The sequence below is a fragment of the Lasioglossum baleicum genome, chromosome 1, assembly GCF_051020765.1.
Source record: "Lasioglossum baleicum chromosome 1, iyLasBale1, whole genome shotgun sequence".
In the NCBI taxonomy this organism is placed as follows: domain Eukaryota; kingdom Metazoa; phylum Arthropoda; class Insecta; order Hymenoptera; family Halictidae; genus Lasioglossum; species Lasioglossum baleicum.
In genome coordinates this window covers 21,592,180-21,605,855 of record NC_134929.1, presented here as the reverse complement: position 1 = coordinate 21,605,855, position 13,676 = coordinate 21,592,180, and the positions used below count along the sequence as shown (strand labels likewise).

The 13,676-nt window shown below is 43.6% G+C and overlaps 1 protein-coding gene across 6 annotated transcripts in view; it reads left to right on the top strand.

The window, feature by feature from the left end:
- The window catches only part of LOC143214246 (monocarboxylate transporter 10-like), a 141,637-nt gene that overhangs the window by 60,607 nt on the left and 67,354 nt on the right, over nt 1-13,676 (top strand). For 4 of the 6 annotated variants that reach the window (XM_076435032.1, XM_076435040.1, XM_076435022.1 and 1 more), the window contains 4 exons: nt 579-944; nt 4,340-4,505; nt 12,433-12,546; nt 13,180-13,353. In XM_076435032.1, coding sequence (XP_076291147.1) covers nt 771-944; nt 4,340-4,505; nt 12,433-12,546; nt 13,180-13,353 — 628 coding nt within the window. In that variant the 5' untranslated portion in view covers nt 579-770. Of the gene's footprint in view, nt 1-578; nt 945-4,339; nt 4,506-4,727; nt 12,103-12,432; nt 12,547-13,179; nt 13,354-13,676 lie in introns of those variants that run through there. The other 2 variants (XM_076435050.1, XM_076435060.1) reach the window with 2 other exon arrangements.

Below are 13,676 nucleotides of genomic sequence, written 5' to 3'. Positions count from 1 at the left end.
TGCCAGCTCCGCTGCTTTTTCTAGCGGCTCGAGAGATTAGGGTAAACGTGATGCGAACTACTCTAGTTTCCCACCGACATTGAATCATTCGATGCGCCCAGGCGTTTGGGATAAGGCTGCGCCACTTTCTTTTTATGAATATGAACTACTTATTATTTATAGGCGACACAATTTCAATAAAGCTGTTAGACGAACAGTTACAATCAAGTACCGCATGATTTTTCCTGCAAAAATGAGTGGGAATTGTGCAGAACGAAACTATGGAGATCGCTTTCCGTGGAAATCGAGTTTCAAAACTCGAGCATATGCGCATTAGTATTTATAAGGGGAATTGGAGAATCATGTATAGACACGTACATGATTCCTATTCAATGCCACGCGTACTCCACGAATTTTCAAACTCGATCTCCTCGAAATGTCTCGTATGGAAAATTTCTATTCCGCTCTTTCCTTCCATCTTTGGATGAAAACAAAATTATTATTACCGGACTGCGGAAATGAAAATTGTCTGAAAAAATGAAATAATAAAAATAAAATAATTAATTATCTTTCTAACATTTCACATTTTCTCTTTCCAGGTGAGAGCCGGATCAGGATGCCTTTCGTCACGGACGATCTATCGATCGAGAGCTCGGGATCGCGGGGACCTCGGCCGGGTTAAACAAAAAGAAAATCCTCCAGCCACCGATTAATAATCACGGGATAGAGATCGAGGAGAAGGCAGGCAATCGGCCAGTGGATCACAGTGAAATGCACGATTTACCGTAAAAATGTTGATCGACGATCGCGGCAGCGGTATGGGGTGGACCTCGGCCAGTGCTCGCGGGGGTTGGTCCACCCCCGGCGGTGGATGCAGAAATTCCGCGATGAGCTTCGGGGGTAGCGTGCCCTCGCTGCACCCGGCAGGCTCGATAAGATCGCTGCGATCCCAGCATTCTATGCAGGTAATAAAAACCGTTGGCTCGTCTCATTTCGCCCCGGGAACACCCATCCCCATTCTCACCCCCGCCACCGTCCTCGCCCTTCCGGGGAACGCGAAAGGCTATTAGTACCGGAAAACATCCACCCCCGCTTTAATCCGCTCCAACTTCGTGGACGAACTTGCACTTTTTCCGTAACCCTGCATCGATCTTGCAAAATCGGGGATTTCTAATTGCACCTGGATTCTGGTATTGGTTGATCACCTACTGTTTTTAAGGAGGTAGACTCGTTTCTAGGGTTGCAAGGGTGCGGAATGCGTCTTCTAATTTCTCGATAATGCGAAGATGGGAGTTTTCAGTAATCAATAGCGCTAGATAAACGACCAATCTAGGCTGCAATCGTTCTCAAAAGTCCTATTTTTACGTTTACAAAGCGTAATTTGCATTATTCGGCAGCATGTAGCTGTAGCAGCTTTATGAAAATAGCTACATATGCACCTGTATGCTTCTGAATAATGCAAAATATGCATAAATTGATCTCGGTCTAAATTGATCTTTTATCTAGCGCTATTGAATATCGAAAAACCCCATCTTTGCATTATCAAGAAATGAGAAAGCGCATCCCGCACTCTTGCAATCCTGGAAACCAGAGTCTACCCCCTTAATTGTCGCTGGGAGCGTGGAAGTAATGGCAACCACACACACAACACACACACACCCCTGCTCGATTCTTACAGGTTTTCATTTACCAGGTGTTTTAGAAGATTTCTTTAATATTCAATTTTGTTCAAATTTCAGTGTGACGCGGTAGATGGCAAATTAGGGTGGGTCTAAGTCATCATTTTATATGTGTTATATGTTTACTTTTAGTAATTATTGGGGTGAAAATCGAAAGAATAAAAGTGTGTTGAACCGAAATGCGTAATTAGCCTGGCTACGTATTAACGGCACGAGATATGCATTGTATGGGATAATGAACGCGGCACAAAATGGCCGATGGGGACACTAATTTTCCAGGATGGTTGATTACGAGGCCATAGAATCAGCTCCTACCTCCTACCGGATACCGCGTACGGCAATTCGAACACGGCTCGACCTCCATTGTACACGTGCAGCATTTCCGAACAGCATGGCGGATCGCAACGTGCTGTGCGTTGACAAAATCTTAGGGCTCTGGTTGTGAATTGTTTATTAATCGGCGTTAATCAATCGAAATATTAGTCAGGAACGAAACACACAAAAATAGGAAATAGTGTTTTGCGATACAGTACACATTGTGTATTAATTTGTGTATTGAAACAATCTAATTAGTACTCGAAGAATGGTCTATTCATCGCAGAACAATATAATTTTAACGAACTAATTGACAGATATATATATATATAACATCATCGATGAAATTGCTACATGATTGGAATGTTTGAAATAGTTACTCAATCGTTCGTATAGCTACAGTGGGTAACGGAAGTAACTTTTTTATAATTGTACCAAACGACCTGTTTTTTGATAATCAATTAGAAGCATTGCTTTATAAAATGATATGCAAAAAAGATTTTCCAAAAAATTATAATTTACAAGGTTACATGCAAAAATAAAAAAGACATTTTTTAAACTTTTTTATTAAGGCCCTTAAAGAAAATTTAAAATATATGTTTTGTAGATCTATGTTAGTTATACACATGCTGAAAATTTCATCGAAATAGATTAACATACACACGAGCTACAAGCGATTAAAAATGTTGAAAATCATAGTTTTAAACGACTTTTGATCAGTTTCTGTTGAAAATCCACAAAATGGTACATCTTTCGATGCGTGTCGTTTTTTCCTGCGTCAACCGATTTTAATGAAATTTTCGGCATGTGTATAACTAACATAGATCTACAAAACATATATTTTAAATTTTCTTTAAGGGCCCTAATAAAAAAGTTTAAAAAATGCCTTTTTTATTTTTGCATGTAACCTTGTAAATTATAATTTTTTGGAAAATCTTTTTTGCATATCATTTTATAAACCAATGCTTCTAATTGATTATAAAAAATCAGGTCGTTTGGTACAATTATTATATAAAAAAGTTATTCTGTTTTAAAGGGCGTTCGAATACTTTCGTTACCCACTGTATATCCTACACCAGGAAAAAGTTACGAACCATTGACGTGTCGGGTTCAACGAACAAGAAATCAATGTTACCGAGACTCACTTCTAGATCGTGAAATCGATGTTCGTTCGCAGTCACCATTCACCTTGGGGGGAGGGCAATCATTAATCAGGCCTGCGAGAATTACTCCTAGTATTTCCCCTAATCGGTATTCCATTCGCAGCACTTTCACCCCGTCGGTAAATCCAACGGCGTTTAATTTCCAGAGTGTCGGACCACGATTTAACTTTGCACGAGTGCGTTCCGATTTCCTCGATTAAAATTTCACCCGAATCAATGTTCACCTTCTTAAAAAGTTCAGAATTTATCTCGAATTTTTACTCTTCCTAAAAACGAGGGCAACCATTCGGAAGATAATACTTTTAAATGAAGATAGAAATTTAACAAATTCAGTGTCAACTATTAAAATTTAACGATGCTGAAGTTTTAATGAGCTATAGAAAGTTTTGAGCAAGTATATATACATACGTCAGAACAGTTTGTTTAGCTTTCCCGGATATCTCGCGAACTGTGAGTAGCCATCATCGTGTCACCGAAGTTATTTTCCAGCTGCGACACAAGGATCGTGTCGCTCATATGTGCGTGACGCGACGGTCACAAAGTGTTAAGGGCTATGAAGGCGCGTTGTAGACCCTTCTGTCTCCAAACGGCGTTCCTGTTCCCTTGGCAGAACTATTACACTGTCATCGTAAACTTTCATTTCCTTTTTATTAAAACATTCTTGAACCCTGTTTCTCACGCTTGGGGCATACAATATCTCCTCGCTAAAAAGTATTACGGTGCACACGTTGGCCTTACACTGAGGATCAAGATATTGTTGAAAACGGGCGCGCGCGATGAATCTTCGAACCACCGACATTCCATATAATTAATTTTTATTTTTCATTTATTTTACACCAGAAGATTTCCAGCGAGAATAGCCCGTACAGGAACGAAACAGATTTTTCGTTGATCCCTCGACTCGCATAATCGCTGACAACAGCCCGAATGTTTATCTTTCGTGTTCGTAAAAATTCGTGAGCACAGCTGAAACATAAACGGAAACGTGCACGAGGGTCCAATAACGAGAGCTTCCGTAACAGCACTATAAAAAATGCCATAGTCTGAAGCACCCCTTTAAGTAGACCTAAGACCGGGATTTCCGAGGAGGGGTGGATGTAATTACTTCTTTCAAGTTTCATATCTCGCGAGAAACGTTTCGAGGCGGGGTCGGTGGTTCGCCGGGCTCTGTGTTGGTGCATTTCAGGACTCTGTTTTTCCCAGGGCGTGCCGGAGACACCGCGAAGATGCATGCACTGCCACCCGGTACACGTGCCGAGCACCCCGAGCAATTACGTGCCCCACCCCATGCAGTACTACACGCCGAGCCACTGCCGCGAGCCCCGGAACACCGTCTACACCCCCCATCGGGGCAGCTCTTATCACGGCGGTGAGTTACGCTCATTTTTCAATTAGTATAAATCAGCCCCCCTCCCCCACTCCTCCCTTGGAAAATGAGAGATCCGCCGGACTCGTTAGAACGAAGAAAAATCGGCAGTCGGCCGGGCGCGTCTTCCTAAGGGGTAGTTTACGATCCCTGGAAAGAATGGAGCTTCATTCACCCTCGTAAATCATTTCGGTCATTCGATGGAAATTTTCGAGCCTGTCGAACGGAAAATGTCTGCGTTTTTCCGTTTTTGGAATGCTTCCGTTCGCTAAAAGGATAAGTATGCAATACTTAAAAAATTTTAAACATATCGCACATTAGCACTTTTTATTTCTGTTTTTGTCAACCTGGACTTTCGTCTAAACTAGCAAATATTTGTTTTGCATTCAGGCATTTCATTGAATAGAAAATTTATGTTGTAGTGATATCGAGTTCCATGTAACCAGTTATGTAGAAAGTGGAGCGCGAGCAACCGAAGGTTAAACATCCCTTCTTGAAAGGTGTGGCATTAAAAGTTCTTAATAGGGTAGATATTTCCGGAGGTCCGTTTCGAGTGGGGTTCAAGAGCGGGCGTGGCCGTTTAATTGAAGTTGTAAGACAACGGGATGTTTTGCATTTCATTCGATCCGTCGTCGGAGGACATCTTTCAGCCAGATTGCGGAACTTTTCTCGTAAAGCCGCGCGGCAACAATAACCCTGCCACCCTTTCGGTCTCCGCAGTAAACTTCCCCATAATCTCGGGTACCCCTGTTTTCGTTCTCGCGGTGTTGTTCGCTAAGTGACTGGTCTAATCCGCTTCTGCCAAGTTTCGCCTCCTTCTTGGTTCAATATTCAGAAGAGGTCCCCCTCCCCCGGCGGCTGCATGAGAGAACAACTGCGTCGAATTACAAATATACCAACCCCTTTGTCTTGAGTAAACGTCCTGTGACAATACGACGAACGTCCTCGCTAACCTTTCTTCTCATTGTCATCGTGCTCATTATTATTTCATTTGATACGTTCAGACGCAGAGCTGATAACGCTGTTACCGCTATGTGTCACATCGAAAGCACAGAAATTTATTTTTCAGACACGTTTAGACATTTTTACGAATATTTACCTTGTTGATAAATCATAAATTGAAAGAGGAATTGAAGATTTCTTAAAGTATTTAAATGAAATTAGCTTATACGAAAATTAGGAAACATCAACGAAAACAAGTATCACGAACGTTTATTTCGGACAGCGTGAAAGAAACCTGTTTCATCGACGTCCAATCCCGCTGCAATGTTTTCCGGAGACTCGGGTCGGTTTCTTCAAGATCGAAAAACCTGATGGATGAGTTTATGCAGCCGCCTAATAGAAAACGCCGGGTTTTTCTATGCGGGAGGTACGGTCGTTGGTTGATCGTTTAGGGCGGTCCCATCGACAGACAATACGCCCGGTCGAGTAGAATTGATTTCCGTTCTTCTGTCTTCGGGCCGCAGCCCAATTTATTAAGTCCGGTCTTTGTCGACGAGGAAGAAAGGAAACAGGCTTGAATGGCGGCCGGCTCGCTGAAAAGAAGCGAGCTCACGTCTTTGTATTGTTTAAAAAGAGCCACACCGTGGTCCACCAGCGAAAACACCAAGAATCACGAAACGAAGGCTTGCTAGCACCTTGCAGCACATGTCACGCGAATTAATTGCAAAGTCTTACGCTGACAAATCTTTTTCGACAATGGAGTGACCGAACTTCCCTTCAAGGTGCACTAAATTGTATTAAACTTAGCACAGTCGAGGAACCTCTTGATTGAGACGAGGGAAATGCAATTTACACGGTGGCCAACGCGTTAATTAATGTCAAAGTTCTGCTATTACAAAATTGTTTGTTCGAGGCTGTAGCTAAACTTCCCTGTCAGCGACTCTACAGAGTGTTCCAAAAAGAACTTCCTTAAAAGAGGGGATTCCTGAGAAAATATCAATATTCGCTAGAAAACTTTTAAGAAAGATCAACGTTCAGTGGTCGATTATTTCTGAAAATGAAGTGATACACAGTCGGATAAGTGAAATAAGGGATCTAGAGAGAATAATGTCTAGTTAGAGAAGAGTGTGGACAGTATCGAGCTCTTTCGACCCACTCGAACTCTCTCCAACACTCTCTAAACCGTCTCCATCGACGGTTAGGTAATTTTAACCAGACCCCCGTCCCCTTGAACTGTCAATAGTCGGAGCTCGATCCGCGCGTTCTTTATTCCTTAAACCCAGTGTTTGGCTAGGAGAAAGCTTCGATCCGCGCGCTCTAACTCGCTCGGCTCCGCTTCGGTCCATAATGGTCCGCTCCAGCTATTTGTGCTTTCAATGTTGTTCCCGTAATAGCTCGCAGTTTTCGATAATTGGAGCTTGATCTACATTCTTTGTGCTCTAAATCGAATCGCCTGCGGCTGCTCTTAATCACTCTTGTTACATGCTACGCGAGATTTTGTCCGGCAGTGCATGAAATTAGGATAATTTATTTCACTATTTGCCTTGTATTTTGAAAATCCGAACCGAAAGGAGATACATCGAGTGCATTGTGTGTGTGTGTGTGTGAATATGCATAGAATATAACGCAGAAATTCACGATTTAAATCTGAACAAATGATTCCGTCATTCTTTTCGTATTTGCTCGACAAAAAATCGGCTTGTACGAACTAATGACCGTGCTCGGAACGGTCGCATAGCACGTGAGATATTTCGACCGAATCAAATATCAAAGCCAGTCGAGACCGGGACACGACGACGCGACGGTGTCTCGAGTTCTGCGGGGATCGTTCAACCGCGACGTGATAAATGGGAGAACAATGAGGAGAAAAATTCCGACGAGACCCGAACGGAGCAGAAAGTAGTTCACTGGTTCAGTGATTCAGAAGTGGATCGCGGGTGTTCGCGGAAGTCTGTCACGGGCTCGAGGAAAAATCAGCGTCGGATGTCATCAACAGCTTTTCGCTGACTCCGAGAAGATTAGAACGTGCTCGACCGCGACATGCTCGAACAAATGCTACTCTTTCTCTCTCATCCTCTCTCTTCCTGTTGGATCAACGTTCCCGGGGAACGTAATTCCACATAGCCCGGCGGGCTAATAGGTCATCCCATAAATTCTGTCGTTTATCCCACTTCGCGTACACCGTGTGGGAGAAAATTTGGGTGGTTCTCCATGACGATGTAAGACCAAAATGAAGAATAACAAAATTGTGATCTCGGCTTCGTGTTTGGTCATCTACAATTCAAAGTCCGCCTGAAATGCGGCTACCCGACCAACAGCATTTTTAACTGTTGATAACTACAACACGAAACTGAAATCGCAACGTTTTTATTCTTCATTTTCGCCTTATACAGGCATTCCGTAGGATCGTGCAGCAGACAGAAAGCTGGCCGAGTTCTTTCCTAAAAGGAGTATACAAAATTAGTCGAGCGACGTCGCGCTTATCGCGCGATCCCCGGTCGACGAAAATAATCGAGCATTCCGCCGACAAAAGCTGCCGCGTTCCGATGGAAAACAAAAAAAAAAAGAAAATATGTGTCACGAGGAGCGACGGGGTCTCGTATATCTCGCGACGGAACAGAGAAAACTCAACAAGTTGCCCTCTGCAAACAGGCGAGAGAGAAAATTAACGAAACGCCGCTTGTCCCTCGTCGTCGAACAGTAAAAAATGCTCGACGTTTGCTATCGATCGTTCTAGCGACTTATTACAACCATTCCGTCACGGATTATGTCTCGTAAAGCTTCGTTAATGATTCTTTGAAACTTTGCTTAATTTTTTCCCAACGGAAACATCGTTTGATCGTCGCAGGTCCGTCCACCGATAATTCGCTGTGTAATTGCGACGAGCAAATAAATTCCGTTTGCAGTTAAATATGGCGCAACGACACTTTAGTTTCGCAAACCGGTTCTTTCAGCGGCGGTGTCGTGTTTTCGCTCTGTCCGAGGATCGATTCCGAGTTGGTTCACAGCGTTACTCCTCTCGTTTCTATTATGTAGATGACCGGGCTTGCACGCAATTCCCGGCGAAATATCCGGCCGAACCGGCAAACTTTTGTGTTTCTTGCTCGATTTGCAGAGCCCCCTCCACGCCTCCCGGCCACACCCGGACCCGGGAAAATTCGTTTCGACGAATTAGGCAGCCTTTTCCCCCACGGGTTTTCAATGTTCGCTATCTAGCTCTCGATACAGCTTCGTGACAATCGTACTACTCGCTCTCGGAGAAATTTTTTCAGCTCGCTCCACGGAAATGGCTGCCGAGTAGGTTATCAGGCGGTTTTAACGCCTTTTATAAAAGCAATTACATTTTAGAATCAGATTTATTAGCCCTCGTACAGGTATCAGAAATAGTTGCACGAAAGAACCTAAGAAAATTTTTCACCCATTTTTGCTTTACGCTTCGAATAAAAAAATGATGCATCGTCTATTATGTAGCGTACCACGTACCTCGAAAAACAGGAACTTTTTCGCGGATCGGCCGGGGCTAATTAGCGAAAGAGAAATATTCTTAATTACCCGGAGGCAGCCGGGAACAGATAAGCGGATAGGTCAGCCAAAACTAGACCGCCTAGTGCAAAATGGATCGCTAAGATGGCGACCCTGCGTCAGAAGGGGACGCTGCAGAAATGGCCGACCTTCATGACCGGCGAAATTACCGTGAAAAGAAATTATGAGGCTTTTTTCGGCGGTGCTCTGATGCTGCGCCCTAAATTATCCGGCTCGTGTAAACTGGACGGCGACATTGTCCAGTTTTTCTCAAGACGAAGAAAACTGCCATCGAACTATTTTTCTTCCTTCGATTTTCTTGTCGTGTGTACTAAAATTTTTTCAACCGATGAAAACTTGCCTCTCGTTGCTCCGCAGGAGAAATGTTATCGTATAAAGGTTTACATTTATTTCCTTGACGGAGCGAGGATTATCTTGTTACAGCTTTCCTTGTTGGTCAAAGCTGCTGGTTAATTGAATATTCAAAATTGTAGTTTCTCTTCCGTTTAATTGAAAGGATTAAACCGGATCAGCGGACTTGTAAAGACTGCAGTCGAAGTAAATGTTTCTACGAAGTTATACCGTGGAATCCGCGTTTGCCCTGTGCCCGTGAAATTGGCGAAATAATTGGTCCCAACTTTGACGGATTAGAATATTTCAGAGTCGGTGGAATACTTAATCCAATTGTGTATAATAGAAACAATGGGTGAGCTAGCGTCAAGTCGTACTAATTGTTAAATAGATGAAAATGAAGCCCCGTTCCAGTGCTTGAAATTATTCTCTCTTATTCAAACGTGTACTAGATTAACAAAACAGTGATTTTCTTTTAGAATGCAACCCAAAGAAATTTTTCAAATAAGCGTCGGGATAGAATTTATGATAACACCGCAAGATAGCAATTGTTGAAGCAAGACTTTGGATAAAAAAATATAAAAATTGTTGCGAAACAGTATCTCGGCTGGAAGAGAAGGTTTTGGGAGTCGCGAGGTGCCAAAAACCGGTGTCCGAATTGAATGAAAGTCAAATTTCGCGGCAGAAGTTTGCATTTCGAAATTACCACTTCCGCGGCGTGGCCATTGTGCTTGCTAATTAACCGACAGGGTAAAGGAATATTTAGTGGCCTCGTGCCTAACACTCGTGCCCCGGTACGAAATTAAAAATGCACGTCGCGCCACTCCGTATTTTCCAGGCTGGCGTCGCGCCGCTTTGATGCATAAGGTCTCTGTTCCCCACCTTCTTCTAATTTCACGTTCCTCTCCCATTCTCTCGCCCTCTCTCTCTTTTTTTTCTCGCAAAAACGTGACGCGCCTCGGCGACAGGTTAAAAAATTGTTTCGCACGCCTGAAAAATGGATGTTCGAACAAATTTCGCGGCCCTACAATGGAAAAAGTTGCGAGCAGCGAATTTATTGGCAAGTGTGATGAAACACTGCCGACTTTTTTATGGGCCCTTTAATGTATTGAGAGAGCCAGCTCTCGTGAAACCGAGGATTTTTCGCGGAACTGCATGCTGCCAGCTTCAAACGAACCTTTCTTTTTCCAGACTTTATTGAGTTCCTGTGACAATTGTTGATTCTCCTTCAATTCACGCTGTGTCGACTTCTATGTGTTTCGCTAAACGGTCCTCGGGTCCAACAATTTCGATTACTTCGCTTCTGTTCGTTCGCGGTGCAGATATTTAAATAAAATATTTCGCGTTGAATTTTAAACCTTGCTAAATTGTCTGTGGAACTGACTCAAATTAATTTGGAAGCTTCGTTTATGCTGTGTCGACATTAAACAATACACTCGAACGATTGAGAAATTACCGGAGCTTCCGAACGCAGAAAATGAATACTGTGGGGCGTCGAGTTAGAAAGGCGAATAAGTCAACTCGAAGGGACATTTTTCTTGCCACGTTCTGCGAAAATAGGATTTCGTATTAGCGCTCGGGGACCGTTAGAGATTTCCATATCATTGTCAGCATTATAAAGCTGTTCTGCGGCCCTCGACCGTCGGCTTGCTCTAGCTACTTTTGCTATAGAAAAGATGGTTGAAGTCTGGGGCGTAAGGATTTTCTAAAGCCACCAAAAATGTCAGAGAACAGCTCTCGAGAGTCATCGACCCGTGTCCTCGAGCCCTCGACCACCGGTAGAATCTCGACCCCCCACCGATGGTGACTGGCATCACCTTTTCATGAGCACTTTTATCTAACCCTCTGGACTCTCTTCTTTTTCCTCTTCATTTCTCTCAACTCGTTTCATCCCCCGTCTGTAGCACGCGCACGATGGCTGGCAGCGTTGCCAGCTGGTGTGCTGCTGCTTCTCCTGCCCGACAAGACGGGGGTAAAAGTCCGTCAAGAAAAGATGCTGTGTCTCTGAATCGACGTCGTCACATACGGCCGAGGTGTGTCTCCTCCACCCTTTTTATACTATATGTCGGCCAGGTGTGAATTATTCATTCGCGCCGGGGACTGCGTGAAACGTGAGTAACACCTACTCTCCGGAAAAAAAGTAAGACGTTGCTAAATATGCTCTTGTGTCGCGAATCAACCCCTAAAACTCACTTCAGAAACCGACAAGGCAATATCCTGCTCTGATCTACGAAGATATTATTTATCCTACGTTGATATTCTTCCCAGCCTGACAGAGAAGTTAGTAATACGTTGTTGTTGGGCTCTTCCATTTAGATTTTGTCAGAAACAAACTAGTGAGACGTAAGTGACGTTTATGCAAATTCCAGACACAAATTGATTGGGAGGTGTAACACTGGAAGGAGAGCTAATTTGATTATTATATGTATAATTGTTGTGTTACGAGTGGGTGCTGTTATTGTTTTATGCTGCTTTATGTTCCTCTGGGTTTTCATGGAATGAGAACGTTTTTTTATCAAACGCACATAGAATGAAGAGTCTTTTATCAGACAGTGGAGCAGGTCGATTAGTGGTCCGACGGGATTACCCGAATAATTAGGCATAGGAGTTCTGTGAACGGTTGATCAGGCAAGCGGTACATCGAGTAAATACGTTATAGGAACGTCCCCGTGTATAGCAGCGATACAATGTACAAGATGCCGACTTCCCCGTGCAGTTTTTCACCATTAACGTCTCAATATCGCGGGCAAAGTCTGAGGTTCACCCTTAATAACGCTGACTCGCGGTAAGTAGGATTTATGACTATCGCAGGACTTAATCGCGACGCAAAACAGAGACCGCGACGTAAATTCATTGATCGCGTCTGTTACCGTTCGCCCCCACTGGCGTAATTAAGTTCCGCAAATATATCGGCGAATTACGCAAAAACAGGCGTACGTAATCCCCGGTTTAATCCGCGGCGGTGCTTCTGATTTGCATTTACCCGGGGACTGGAGTGGGGATCGGCAAACACTGTTTCGCGCATTGTTTCGCAAACATTGACTGTGTGGCTTTTGGTTTTTTAGCAGCTACTTTTTTCAAATAATCATTTTTGGTGTGTTCGATTTTATTTCAGACCCGAGGGTGCGCTACGTGGATTCCGAGGGAAGTATACCGGATAACAATAATTGGATGGTCGGCAATAATTTGTGGACGTTCCCGCGGTGCGTGCCAACCTATCCTCGTGCTGGTAAGTACAAGGCGAGCCGAGTGCAGTCAAAATAGCCTTTACAGTGAAAAAGAAAGCAATCGCCTCATTGTGACGCCAATTTTCAATTCTGCTTCTGAAGGGTTCATTTTAAAGGGAAAACTCCCAGGGATATGAACATATTGTAAGCAATTATTTTCTGACTAAAACAAAAAAATATATATCTCAATCGGACAAACAGTTCCTGAGATAAAAATTCGTAAGCGAGACCCGTTTTCGCCAAAATGGGTAAAAATGGCAAACTTTTAAATAAATTCTAAACCGGCAAAATGAGAACTTAAACCTCCCCTAATTTCACATGTACTGCAGCATATTTCATTTAGAACAAAGTCGTCGATGGTGATAAACGATCCTAAAATAATTTCACGAACACGAGAAAGTGAATACGGCGAAGATCGTGTAGATCTTGTCTACAGTTTGCCAAGGGCAATGTAAAATCTTCCTCGCCTCGGTAGAACGTGTTCGTCCACCGGCGGGCCACGTTCTTATCACGACATGAACGCTAAAGCGAATGGCAGACGTAGTAAACTGTTTGTTTACGCGTGGCTTGTGCTCCGCGAACGAGGACAGGATTTAACGGCGAATCGTAAAGAGAACAAACCTTTTCGTCTTCAGACATAGACGACGCCGGCATGCGGACGCATTTCTACCCGGACGGCGGATGGGGGTGGCTGGTCTGCGCAGCCGGGTTCCTCGCCCTGTTGCTCACTACTGGAATGCAGCTTGCTTTCGGGATCCTCCATGTTCACTCCTTGAAACACTTCGGCAAGGAACATATCATGGACTTGGGTAAGTCTCATTCCGCACACTTTCTTTCCATGTTGGGTCGGGACGATCGTTGGAGGTTCATGTAAAAGATAAAATTAATGTATGTTCATGTAATTGGACGACGTTTATAAATATTTGTCGGGTTGCCGCATTTTAGGCGGATTTTTAATAGATAATAACTAAAAGATGAAACCGCAAACAGTTGTTATTGGCTCCTACTGAAAAACCGTGGCTTCTCTCCCACTTGTCCTGATTTTCCGTGAATTTTCACGGGGATTGGAGTGGCAGCGAACATGCTAATTAATGCTACACCGCCTAATCGAAGGTCGGCGTTTCGCCTAGCG